This window comes from Limulus polyphemus, unplaced genomic scaffold (genome assembly GCF_000517525.1).
Source record: "Limulus polyphemus unplaced genomic scaffold, Limulus_polyphemus-2.1.2 Scaffold8516, whole genome shotgun sequence".
Classification (NCBI taxonomy): domain Eukaryota; kingdom Metazoa; phylum Arthropoda; class Merostomata; order Xiphosura; family Limulidae; genus Limulus; species Limulus polyphemus.
In genome coordinates, this window is record NW_013674126.1 from 4,780 (window position 1) to 17,791 (window position 13,012).

Genomic DNA, 13,012 nt, shown 5'->3' on the forward strand with positions numbered 1-13,012 from the left:
TATATATATATATAATTATGGGTCTTTCGTTTAGTGGGAAAAGTAGATTTTATTCCTTTGAAATACTGAATCTGATAATTACAATGGTGTAAGACATTGAAGACGGATAAAATATGTCACTTGAGTTACACAATTAATTCTTACTTTGGCTAAAATTGTTTTATTAAAGAAGATTTTAAGCTGCGTATTTATTGATTTTAAGTTAACAATTTTTATCCATAAAGAACTCTACTTTTAACAGATTATTAGGAAACCAGTTGATGTAAAACCGCTATTAACTAATATACCATTAGATGAGACCGTTGAATTATTTGTAAACTTAATTTGTAATTCTGATGGTAGCTTTGAGGGTATCTGAAAAAAGTATTTCGTAAAATGTGTGAAATTGCAACAATATAATCATTTTTTTTTTCATTGGAAAGGTATTTTATCATCTGATAGAAAGAGTTAGTATGGGGCCCAGTCTGGCCCCTATATTAGCAGGTGTTTATGTGTTATCATGGGAAGATTGGGTTACAACAATGTCCTAGAGAATTTAAACCATTGTTGTGTAAAAGATTCGTAGATTATACATTTCCTGTATTTGACAATGAAGAACAGATTGAAAAGTTTTTTCGTTTTATTTTAAGTAAACAATACGGAAATATTAAACTCACCATGGTTTCTGTTTATCTTAAAGCAAAGACGCATAAGCTATCTGCTGTGTCTACTGCGGGAAATCGAATCCCAGAATTTATCGTTTTAAGTCAACAAAGTCTTTCTCCAAAGAGGAGGTGTATAATGTATCTAACAAGATCCTTCATATGAAACTACTATTAACCTGTAAACATGCCTTGAAAATAAAGATACAACTTAAAAATCTATAATGCAACGTTCATGTGCAATTAGAACTTCGAATCATCCCATAACCTATCGTCATAATATGGAACTATTTTGTGTTCAAAGATAAAATATGTAATTCAAATCGTATGTAAATGCTATCTACGTATGTAAATGTACTGATTGTTCTAGAACATATATAGGATCTGCTTCAAGAAGACGGACGGATAAAATCAAAGATTAAAGGTACCGATTTTATAGATTTTTTTTCAACTAGTTCTATAGATCGGAAAGGTTTCTTTGTGTTTTGTTGGATCGTTTTTCACGATGTTCCTAGCTAGAGCTGATCTCGGCGATCGTCGTAGTGATAGTATGGACGTCATGAGAAGAATAATGTATATGGAGGCTCAATCTCTCACCCCTGGGGACGTACTTCAGTCCGTTTTTGTACAATACAATACGATGCGTTATCCATTTCATCTGTTGCTCCCAGATATGGAGGTTGTGAGATTAATTTCATTCTGTCGACTGATGTGTAACAGTAGAAAAAGGATTAGCCGTTAAGTGAGATACTTACTGTATGACTGGTGTTACATGTAAGACTCGTACTGTTTCTTTTTTGGATGTGTCGGGATATATTCCTGGCAATATTTTGATCACAAAGTTGTGAAACTAATAATGCTATTGTTGCGGTTAAAGGTACCAATGATGTAAGTTAAGCGTTGTTTGTTTAACATCCATGCACCTCATTCGTATGAATATAACTATTTTTTAATCCTTGCGTTTACATTTACAGTGTAATACTGAAGTTATTTTTATTATTTGTTTTAGATTAAGTGTGTGGAAGATGCTGCTCTGGAAAAATTTCTGGTTACGTTTGCTAGTTTGTCTAGTAACTATTTGTTACTTGATATTTTTCAATCCTTTTATATATGTCAGGAGACAGTATTCGAGACGTAACATTGAGTTTATTTGTAGAGATATTTTTTCAGTCTCGCATAGAGAAATATTTTTATTTCTTCTTTGATAATATATGTTATTAATGGTTTTCAACGAAAACGGTTTATTCACAATGACCATGCCTTGTTCTGTGCATCTTTTTACTTTAGTTCGGTCCGTGAATTAGTTTTGGGCATTTTGATAACCTATTTCTTACACCAATAATGACACATTTGGTCGATTTCTGAATACCCCAGTTTGTTTTAATGAATAGGGTGTGTTACGTTATGGTCGAAGGTTTCGTATAAATCTTATTCCTAACTTTATAAGTCGGAACAGGTTGGTGTTCAGGCTACGGGGCATGTTTTCTCTTTTTGTTATAACGTTTTTTGAGTTTTGATGAGGCGTTGTCTTGTAGCCAAATATCGGCGCATTTCGTCTTATTTTGTAAGTGTTCTTAATGAAATATTCAGAAAGGGGGAATTTTATCACCTGAAAATGTATGTAATTGCTCCTATAGCGAAGGGTGGCGATCGGGAATAGCAAGCCATTTACACTATTTAATAGTGGCTTATAATATTATATTTAACGTTCTGGCTGGTTGTTTATATAAAGTGCTTAATTTATTGTTGTCCCCTGAACAATTTGGTTGTATTTCTAGTCGTAATGCTGCGATTGATATCCGGGTGTCTATGAGTCTAATGGGGTGGCTTGTTGTTAAAACTCTATTCTGAAAGCTTCTGACTGCATTGACTTTCCTTATATGTTTGGGTTATTAGTTAGAGTAGTTCTTGTTACATTTGTGAAATCGATACACGTAGGGATGGCTTTAGTTGTATGAAATATAATGTCTTTTTAACAGACATATTTCTTACTAACTGCGGCATCTGAGAGAGATGCCCTCTGTCGTCATTTCTGTTTATTTTGTGTCAAACTTTTACACAGTTTGATCCTGGCTTGGGTGAAGTTCTATGTTTCTGTTATTAATTATCGGTATTCAATGCAGTAACATGCTAATGACATTTCCCTTATGTTGACTCATGATGTGTGGTTTGGTGCATTGGTACGGATGGCCGAGGAAGATTCGCTAATACTGTAGTCAATAATGAGGCGCTTAAGATGTTTGGTATTATAATTTGTGCTAGTTTAACTATGTATCATATTAATTGGGAGGTGATAGTGTAGAAATTTCAGTGTGTGTGTTGGATTCTTGGTGACATCGTCAATTGTCATTTAAGATAACGGCATTTATCATTAGGCGTTGTGAGTTTAGATTTGTGGTATCCACTGCAGGTTGGCACTACTTAGTATAGCTTGATGTAAAATAGCCAGCTCCAGGATCACTCCCTTTATTGAAAACTACTGCACAGATGTATTATGGGTAAGTTACATGGTTTTCTAAGGACGTTGTTTCTCTTTCTTCTTTTTTTTTTTGCCACTGTCACATATAAGCATCGTAGTATAATCTCATAGTTAAAATGCAACAATCGAACCAAAATGAACTCTGAATATAGGACGATCCACCAAATCCCTATTCAAAAACAGCTCTATAAAAACATCTAAAAATTCTAAAGATAAACCGTGAAATAAATGAAGAAGATTCGACAAAACTTTAAAGTTTCTCAAAAAATACCAAACAGGCATTGAATGTGAAAACACCAAATCCATTGAACGCTTAAACAATCAACTTTCAACAGATTACAGATCATATCACGCATGTTTTATTAGTTACTTTTTACGTAAATATATCTTATTGTTTTCAGCTTTAAAGGATGCTCGGAAGAAAATTGTTTCTACTAACTTGCTGCTATCACCTTTTCTTTTACTTTTTCTTTTCAGTTTTGTTTCGGAAAAAGGCTAATGTTAGGTTTTTCTTTAAATAAATTATACTATTTTTCATGTGTGTGTATTAGGTGATGCATGTGTGTGTGCCAGCTCGCATTTGCTAGTAACATGTATTACAAATCACGGAGTGACGTTCTAATAGCCGATCTACTTTTAATGGTTTTGTTTGGGTTCAATACTGTGGGTTGAATTATCTTCTTTGGCTTTAGGGTGTAACCAGAAATATTACACCCCTATACGTCAATAAACAAACTAATGGGTTGAGCACATTTTGTAATGGTTGCTTAGAAACCATTGTACACCAGTTTCTTCATCATCCGTTTATTCAGAATGGGTGATCTTTTGTTTTTAATTTGTACTTTAATTCTGTTTCAAGACTTAACAGTCCGGTAAAGATAACAAGGGGCTTTGGTTGATAATTTGTCGAGTTTACACAACTCAAAATGTTGCTCAGTGCGAATTTTATCTTCTATGGCTAAATATGTGATTTTTAAAGCTGGGTGTACCAAATTAATTAGGGGTGCAGTCGTGCATTTTCGAAGTTACTTTAAAGCTAAATGAGTACATCGTATTTTGTTCGATTACAAGAGGTACTTGTTGTCTAATCCTTTATTTTTATTTCCAGTAAAAAAGAACAGCCAGTTGTTTGTGGTTGATATCCAGGGGTATCGTTTGTGTAGTTGTTGCAGTAGCTGCTCTAAAGGCGAATGTTTTCTTGTTTTTCTCTTCTTGTAGTGGGTTGGGGGTATTTATTTTCTTTTTGTATACTTTATGTATTACTATTATTCTAACTATTATATATGTTTTGTATTGAGATCTGTTGTGTTTCTGATTCACATTTTTCTTTGTGCTGCTGATTTTTTTCTTTATCATAGAGTCAGTAAACTCTATATGTAGGGATGGCCAAGGTATTCAGTAGGCATAATACAAATATGAATGCTAAAAATTCAACAATGAAAGAGAGTTTTACTTTAAAAAAAATGATTGCCACTCACTTTCTTTTGTTTCTCTACCAACAAGTACAAAAACAAGGCAAGAAACCATCGCTAAGATACTAATCCACCAAAGTGTTCATCTTTCTTCGGAATAACTATACAACTACTTTAGCACTAACGTCAGTTTAAATCTAAATCCACTCTGTGTGTTTCAGTGCAGTTCCCGAAATCATCACTTAGTTGTAATAACTAGTATAGTAATTTAAAAACTCATAATTCTAGTGTAAGCAATATTATCATCACCCCTTGAACAATAAATGACTGAAAAATGTAGAATGCCCAATGCTTTGTACACTGTGCAATTGGTGCCTTTATGGAGCCAATCCTATATTATGTATGATGTGAAGAAGTAAAAAAATATATACACGTGACATTAAATTTCATTACACACATTCGTAGAATATATTAACTTTCAGTCATAGGGAAAAAAGTCACAAAACAAGTAATAGAAAAACATTTTTGTAAATGCAAAATGATGTAGGGGTGACGTGCCAAACAATAATACAAAAAAGTATATATGAATGATACAACTATACACAGATCATCCCTAGAAGACTTTCGATATAGAAATTCAATGTTAAATTGTTGAAAACGAGAAGAAAATGTTTACGAGGTCGGTTAATTCGACCGATCTCGTAGCGAAAGTCTCTAATAACACAGTCTTGCGAATTTAAACTTCATAAAAGTTTTTCTGGTTTTAAAAACGAATTTTCGATAATTCAGCTACGGAAATTTCGAGAATAATATTCCCTTCTATTTATCCCGTATAGATTTTTTTACATATCAGAAAGAGAAAAAAAAAACTCTTAATTAGATCAAACTAGTATTTCGCTTACTACAATAAATTTTTTTATTATTATGTTTGTTGTCAAACGAATGTGCATCCTCATTCATCCTGTTTTTCTATCATTTTAAATCTTCGTTTTTTTGTCTCAAAACTACGTTTTGTGGTCTTTCTTTTATGCAATCCGTCTTGAGCATATCGTTTCAATGACCAGCAGTAATCAGCCATCATGCTGATGTTTCAACTTCTTTAATACTTCCTCTCCATATCCCTGATATCTTGATGAAAACATTTCCCTCTGTTCTTCGCTGACGGCACCTAGCTTTTCAAGGAAATCCCTATCCCTATCATCATTTCTATCGACATCAGATTCAGAATCAGATGAAACTGTATCAACAGTCTCCGGTGGAGAAAGTACAGGTACATTAGGTGCATGAGTAACAGGTCTTATAGCAGATTGAAGGTTCAGATAAGAAATGTCCTATACATTGCCTTGAACGTTACTTGAGCAAAAGTAGCAGTCATCTCCGTGGATTTTAGGCTCATACTAGACCATTGTAATTCCAAAAGGCAAAAACTTTTTCACATCTTTAGTCCATTGCCTCAACTCTTCAACACAAGTGGTGCAAACTTTGTGCGGAGCCCATGACTTGTCTTGGTCCCCAAGTTTTATTCCAAAATACGCGTAATACGGTTTTTGACGAATTCTGTAATGTTTACTTTTGTTTATTTACAACATATTTACCACAAATATAACAGAATATGATGGGGTCATTCCCACAATCTCTTGTTGTCATAACGACGAATAAAAAATATTGAAAAGAAAATGTCAAAGTTCATGCACAAACAAATTCTATCGAGAAATGACACGTCATGCGGCCTGTTAAACGTTTATATACTAGCGGTGTGTTTATCGTGGGTTCTAGAACGATCGATAAGACTCTCACGTCGCGATTGGTCCATAGAAATATATAGACAGTGGTTGTCAACATTTTAATGTAACCCTATTTCAATGAAAATTATTCACTTATGTAAAAATACATATGACGTTTTCTGAAAAATCTGTACGTGATGGAGAAAAATGGATATCATTTTAGGATTCAGCGTACAGGAATTACTGTAGGATATGTAAAAATGTCAAGAGAACAAAACCATCGTAGTTCTATGTAATCAAGATATCTTTTGACTCAACTTGGTTTTCTTTGTATCTAAGTCCCAGACTCTTAGTTACTCTACACTGATGCCTACTGTGATATGACCATGATATTATGATAAACAAACTCCATACCAACAGTTAGGAATATATATAACTTCCAACTGCAATTATATTAAAGTCAAATATCAATTTTAGAGTGTAACATTAAATTAAATTTTAATATTGAAAGACTTGTAAGGTTGATTATGTAGAACTGTAGAAAAACATTTTTATTACTTGTATATCGTTCATTTCCTTTTTTCTGTCTTTTATTGAAATTTTGTTTTGTTACTTGGTTTTGTTTTAAATATATTTATATATAACTCCTCTCCTCATCGAGGGTGAATAGATAAAGAATACAAGAACTAAAATATGAGATGTCGAACATTCATAATCATATGTTAAGTTCTAGTGACATTCCAGGAACAATCGCATAGTTTAAAGTTATTGGAACTGTTGAAAATATCTGTTTTACGAATTAAAGAATTTGGCCATTTAAAATCTTAAACACAGAAATAAGTACAATACTTTGAAAGTATAATAGATCAGAAAGGATTAGAATATGATCAATTACTTACATTTTATTATCTTCGAAAACAATGTCACAAGTTTAATGAGAGATAGTAAAATGAGATGGTCTAATTTTGATATCTGTTTTTTTAAGAGAAACATTATTCCCACCAAGTGTGTTCCAAATAATTCCACTCCCAGATTTTGAAGCTTTACCATCCTTGTAGTAGACACCATTTAAATTACTTCTGGTACAACTTTTAAACCACCACCCACCACCACCACCATGGTCAATAGAACAACTTTTTGCATTGGCGTCGTTGTCTAGATCTGTTGTGGAGAAAAGTGAACCGTTGTGGTACAATAGTGAATCACCTGTTGTGGTGAATACAAAAGATTGGTTAAAAGTTATTTATTATCATGTGTTGCTATTATTTAACACTTATAAGTATTCTGCAAACCATATTTAACAAATTGATAATAATTGGATTAAAAATCTTAGCAATAAAAGATAAATTAGTCTAATTTTACAATTAACAAATTATAAATACGACATTAGATTAATAAAGTATGAAATTATTGGAAAAACTACTAGAATTTTAAGTACATAAAATCCAACATTAATTATTAATGGACTTTAAAGGAAATGTTACTTTTCAAACATCGTAAAGCATCTTTTTATTGGGGGAAAAGGATTAATAGTACACATAAGGTAAAACTATAGAATCAAACAGATACTCTTATATTTAATTGGTCTTATAAACGTTTTTACGATCTAAAAATAAACAGTGAATTATTGCATATTAACACTTAAGACCATATCAATATTATTGTTTTTTTCTTACAATAAGGACTGAACATCCTTGTGTAACCTTCTTTTTAACACTGAATGTTTTGCTGATAATATCTCATAGGAAGCAATGTGTAGAAACAGGTGTTTTCGTAGTGACAATATTTATGACTGAGAAAAAGGACATTTTCTGGGCATAACGTCAGGAAGACAGGGGCTTGTGTCCACCCAGCCATCTCCTTGTGCACGTCACTAAAATCCAAATATCTTCTTTCTGGGACGAATGAAACATTTAAAAATGTACGTACAATGTATCATGTTTGTAGACCTATCTGACTTACAAATCTAGCTCCTGTAATCTTAGTCTCCAATAAAGAGCAAAAAATATATTAAAATAAAGGTCTATGTAGATAAACAAGTCATTTAATATATATATAACTCATAAATGTGTTCTTATACTTTCTGTGAAGTATTTAATAATCCGTTTATGATATTCGTATACCTTCGAGTTTTGATTGTTTGGTAACAATCACAACAATCATTCTACCAAAGAATTCATAAACATTATTCGTCATCGTGTAAGTCTAAATATAGAAATCTAAATTAAAAATGACAATTTTTCTTACCTGCATCACCACTATAAGAACCAAAAAACATCTGATAATTTCGTAAATCACTCAACACAACAAAATATGAAAATTTAGCATAGACTTTTGTCCCTGAGAAATCTTCTAAATCCACCCTAAGCTCCACCTCCTTGTGGTTTGTTATGGCAAATATTTTGTCGTTTCCTACAACATAAGGATATTGGAAGTCATATTAAAACACAAAGTATTAAACAAGCTATCATATTATTTCTACATTAATTATAAAACAACAAAATACAAGTCCAAGAGGATAAAGAGGCTAATTATAATAAACATCTGGGAATTAACTTAATCATGTCCGTTAGGTCTAAAACACTATTTGGAAAACATTACTTGAAACACATAATACCAATAATTACTAGTCTATTACTACACGAGTATATTTTCTAATTCAAATTTTAATACGTTTAATATTGGAATTGCTACAAATAATAGAACTTACAAGAAACAACTCATAGTGTATTCAAGAGCAAAGTAAACAAACATCAAACAGCACTTAATGCCATATAAAGCCCTATTGAATGTTATATACCTAAATTACAATATTGTGTTTCCAACTTTAACTTTTTCTTTCAATATTTTGCTGCTATAATTAACTTCAAAGGTCGAACGAGGTCTCCAAGCTAATGATTTTAAATACGATGTTCTTCTCGAATATTTATAATTAGTTGTATTTTATGGAATTTATCTTGGGAACAAACAGTATTAGATACATCGTTTCTGATTTGAACTTAATTGTAGTATTTGATATGTCTTTAGGAATAGAAGTAGACACTACGAAATATTTGCTTAAGTGTGTTTTCTGTTATACGTTTACCTTGCAATGATTTGTGAAAGATGAAACTTTAGATACAGATCTAAGAACTTAAAACAAAGGTTATTAGAGTGTTATGATCTCTGACATGATAGAAAACTAATGTATTTTAAATATATGATATTAAACATACTTACTAACACTTTTCATAAAGTTCAATATATTTGAAACAAAGTTTCTATTACAAATAGTTCGTAGGTCTCTTTATATGATTAGTAAACGTTGAAAAATAATTCAAAGTAGTTTTACCTATATTAAATTAGTATTGATCTGTAACAGTATTTTTGTATGTTTGTTGTTAAGCATTGGGCTATCTGTGCTCTTCCCACCGTTGCCATCGAAATCCAATTTTGAGATTAATAAACTATCAGATATAACACACGATATTTCGAGTCTTCAAAACAATAGACGAAAATGAAACGTTTAAACACTAATACAAAAGTACATTAATTAAGAACTGTATTATAGAACAAATCAAAAGATTGTTAAGTTTGTTTCTCATGTTCTAGTTTATGTTTAGTTTGATAATTATGAAGACTTCATGGTAGATTTGTAGATGATTTGGTGATGAACGTTCAACACATTTGGGAAGCAAAGAGGAGTCAGATCCTAACGTCGATTACTCCGTATCACTTGGCTGGAGACCCTAATGGTACGTGTTAAGATTGATGACAATCGGTCCACCGGTTCACTACTTAAAATATAACACACACCCACACACAAACTTCTATCACATAATTTAGTTAATTCAAATAATTCTTAACTTACTGTTTTTACAAGTATTTTGTAATTTTCTATATTATAATTTTATTCCGTATATTTGGTATAAGACTCCACTTAATTGTTGGAAAAATGTCTGTTAACACACATGCTAACCATATACTTACATATCCTATATAATCACATGAAGCATACTAACCAAGCCAAAAATCATCGTTCAGAGATCCAAATCCCACACTGTACTGATACCAGGATTGATTGAACTCCTGAGGTTTATCATCGTAGTACCCGCGGCGCTGGATTATCTTTAGTAAAGAAAATGTATTCAAATTCAGCTTTATGATTACTAAGGAAAATAATTTGAGTTAAATATATTAAAATAAATACAAAATAAGTAAAGATACCACAGTGATTTACCTTAACTAACTATTTTCACACTAATAGTTTCAGTCAAAGTGATACCTGTATAGAACATTTAAACTAATTAATATTTACTTCCAAGTTTTAATTAATCTAAATATCACATCAATGTTAAAGTTAGTTTAGTATTTTTGACTTGTATGTATGTTTCAATAAAAATAGTAATAGCCACTTTGACTTATAATAAGAAGTTAACAAACATAGAACACACTCCTACCGTCCATCCACCGCCTTCGGTGTCCATGTCACATACAACCTTAATTGGTTCGTTTAAATACCGTGGCCAAATAGAGTAGACCCGGTTGCTCTCAACATAACCTCTACGTCTCAAATCTGCACAGTCTGTGAAGTTTGTGGCATTGTCGCATCTCTTACTTTCGGGTAGCGGAAGAGTTCCTTTAAATTTCATTAATACCTATATTTAAAACTGTTTGCGTTTTAAAAAATATAATTTTATGAATGATGCTACTTTTTCAGACTAATTAGTACTAATTACATTCAATTAATTCTTCCTTAAAGTGAAAGATGTTTAATTGTTTATTTAATAAACCTAACACGCATTAGTTGAATTGTTATTCTATTTGTATTCTAATAAAACAAGTAACACATGTGTTTGATTTTGGAAGAAACTTTAGTTCTTACCATTTAAACACTGAAAACATCTGTGTTGTCCATGCGATAACAATCATTGTTTTGAGATTTTGTATAAAAAGTAAAATTATAAATACACTTTAATCCATTAAAACTGACCTTTCAACTTTTCTTTAACCAGGTTCACCATTCCCCACACTGTCGTAGGTAAAGCATTCAAAATGTCGTTCAAGTCATACCGTGAAACGTCAGACTTTTCCCCAATCACGGAGACTGACAGAAATATTCCAGTTAACCCTAAACAAATCATTTGAAAGAGAACATTTCCTTCTCTTGTGCTATTCATGGTTTTTATGCTCAGTACGAGTTCTACAGTGATCTAACTTGATGATACAAGGAAGTCCATGAATGTCTTTTAAATACCCATTTATATAGAAAGGATATTATTGTAATATAGCTAATTTTGAACAGAGTTCTGAGAAAATAAACTTTGAAACGACCTTAAATAAATTGAAACTAAAATACTAATAATTTATTTATTTTACCAGATACATTGATATATACACGCACAACATAAAAAACCAGATTAAATAGTATGCTACTCGTATCAGTACATTGAGTTATATATAACTTCTACTTAATCAAAAAAATGCTACACATCAGAATCTTGGTCATTTGGGTATTTCAAAAATTGTTCTTTTTTCAATTTTATGTTTAGCTTGTTATTTGTAATATTTAAAAGATTTATATAGAGAGGATATTTCTAAGAATAATTTTGATATGAGTGTAGTAGAACTAGCTAATGTCTCATTGTTACCCTTGAAAAATAATCAGTTACAGGAAAACGTAATAATACAACATTCTCACATCATCAATGTGTAGGTAAGATTCATTAATGACGAATTATTCTGTCCATAACACATTAATGAAATACAATATGTTAATACCCCAACTGTAGCTCTTTCTTTAAGTATTCCAAATTATTTGCTATAGTAGGTCCAACAATGTATAAATGTTGATTGGATTAAAATAATGAATATTTAAATAGATCATGTTGAAAACATGGTAGTCTTGGTTTTCACTTTCTAAAAACTGTAATGAAAAAAAAAGAAACATAATTATCATAGTTTTATATTTCTGACATTTTATATTTATACCTAATCTATGATATCTTACCTTTCAGCTTTCCTTTAGCTACGTTTACCATTCCCCACACTGTTGTAGGTAAAGCGTCCAAGATGTCCTCCAAGTCATAACGAGAAATTTCTGACTCTTGTCCTGTCACGAAGACTGAGAGACAACAGATACAAACCACATGTAAGAAGAACGTTTTAGCTATTGATCTTTTCATGACTCTTCTGATCAGTTGATTCTTAACGAAGTATAGTTTTTATAGTAGGCTAACTTCATAATTTATATAGAGAGGAAATTATTCAAGTTGGACCTACTTTAGACGGTATTCTGAGAATAATTTTGATATGAGAAATTCCGGAAAAGCACTTCCAACGAAACTAAACTCGTATCTTGGATTCAAAGCAGCTTTAAAGCATCTCTGTTAAGAGAACTTATTCAGCGCACCATGCTTCTCTTACAATAACAAAAAACATCCGCTGTCAAATCAAGAAGAAACAAGTGTGACTGCTGATAAGAGCATGTAAGTTTACAAAACAAATAACATAGTAACTAATCAATTATTTTATAGTAAAGTTTAGTTCCTTAACTGGAAATCGTAACAACAAGTAAACATATTAACATTGAGCTCGATTTCCTGCAATGTATTTACTGACAAGAGATCCGTCGTAAAGGATTTGTCGTTTCATGTTATAAAGATATATTTTTGACGTTTCTAGAAATACTACTTATAACATAACATTATCACGACTGAAGAATTGTTTAGTTTTTATTTATCTCAGGAATTATGAAGCATATTAGAGGAGTATATA

The 13,012-nt window shown here is 31.5% G+C and overlaps 1 protein-coding gene across 5 annotated transcripts in view; it reads right to left on the bottom strand.

The window, feature by feature from the left end:
* LOC106475398 (techylectin-5B-like) overlaps positions 1-12,455 on the bottom strand; it is a 15,187-nt gene extending 2,732 nt beyond the window's left edge. The window contains exons 1-6 of one of the 5 annotated variants that reach the window (XM_022379511.1): positions 11,229-11,473; positions 10,696-10,874; positions 10,258-10,363; positions 8,504-8,668; positions 7,933-8,151; positions 7,379-7,462 (exon numbers count right to left, since the gene is read on the bottom strand). In XM_022379511.1, the coding sequence (XP_022235219.1) occupies positions 7,967-8,151; positions 8,504-8,668; positions 10,258-10,363; positions 10,696-10,874; positions 11,229-11,415 (822 nt within the window). In that variant the 5' untranslated portion in view covers positions 11,416-11,473 and the 3' untranslated portion in view covers positions 7,379-7,462; positions 7,933-7,966. Of the gene's footprint in view, positions 1-7,132; positions 7,463-7,932; positions 8,152-8,503; positions 8,669-10,257; positions 10,364-10,695; positions 10,875-11,228; positions 11,474-12,245 lie in introns of those variants that run through there. The other 4 variants (XM_022379510.1, XM_013936081.1, XM_013936082.2 and 1 more) reach the window with 4 other exon arrangements.
* Positions 12,456-13,012: the final 557 nt, after the last annotated feature.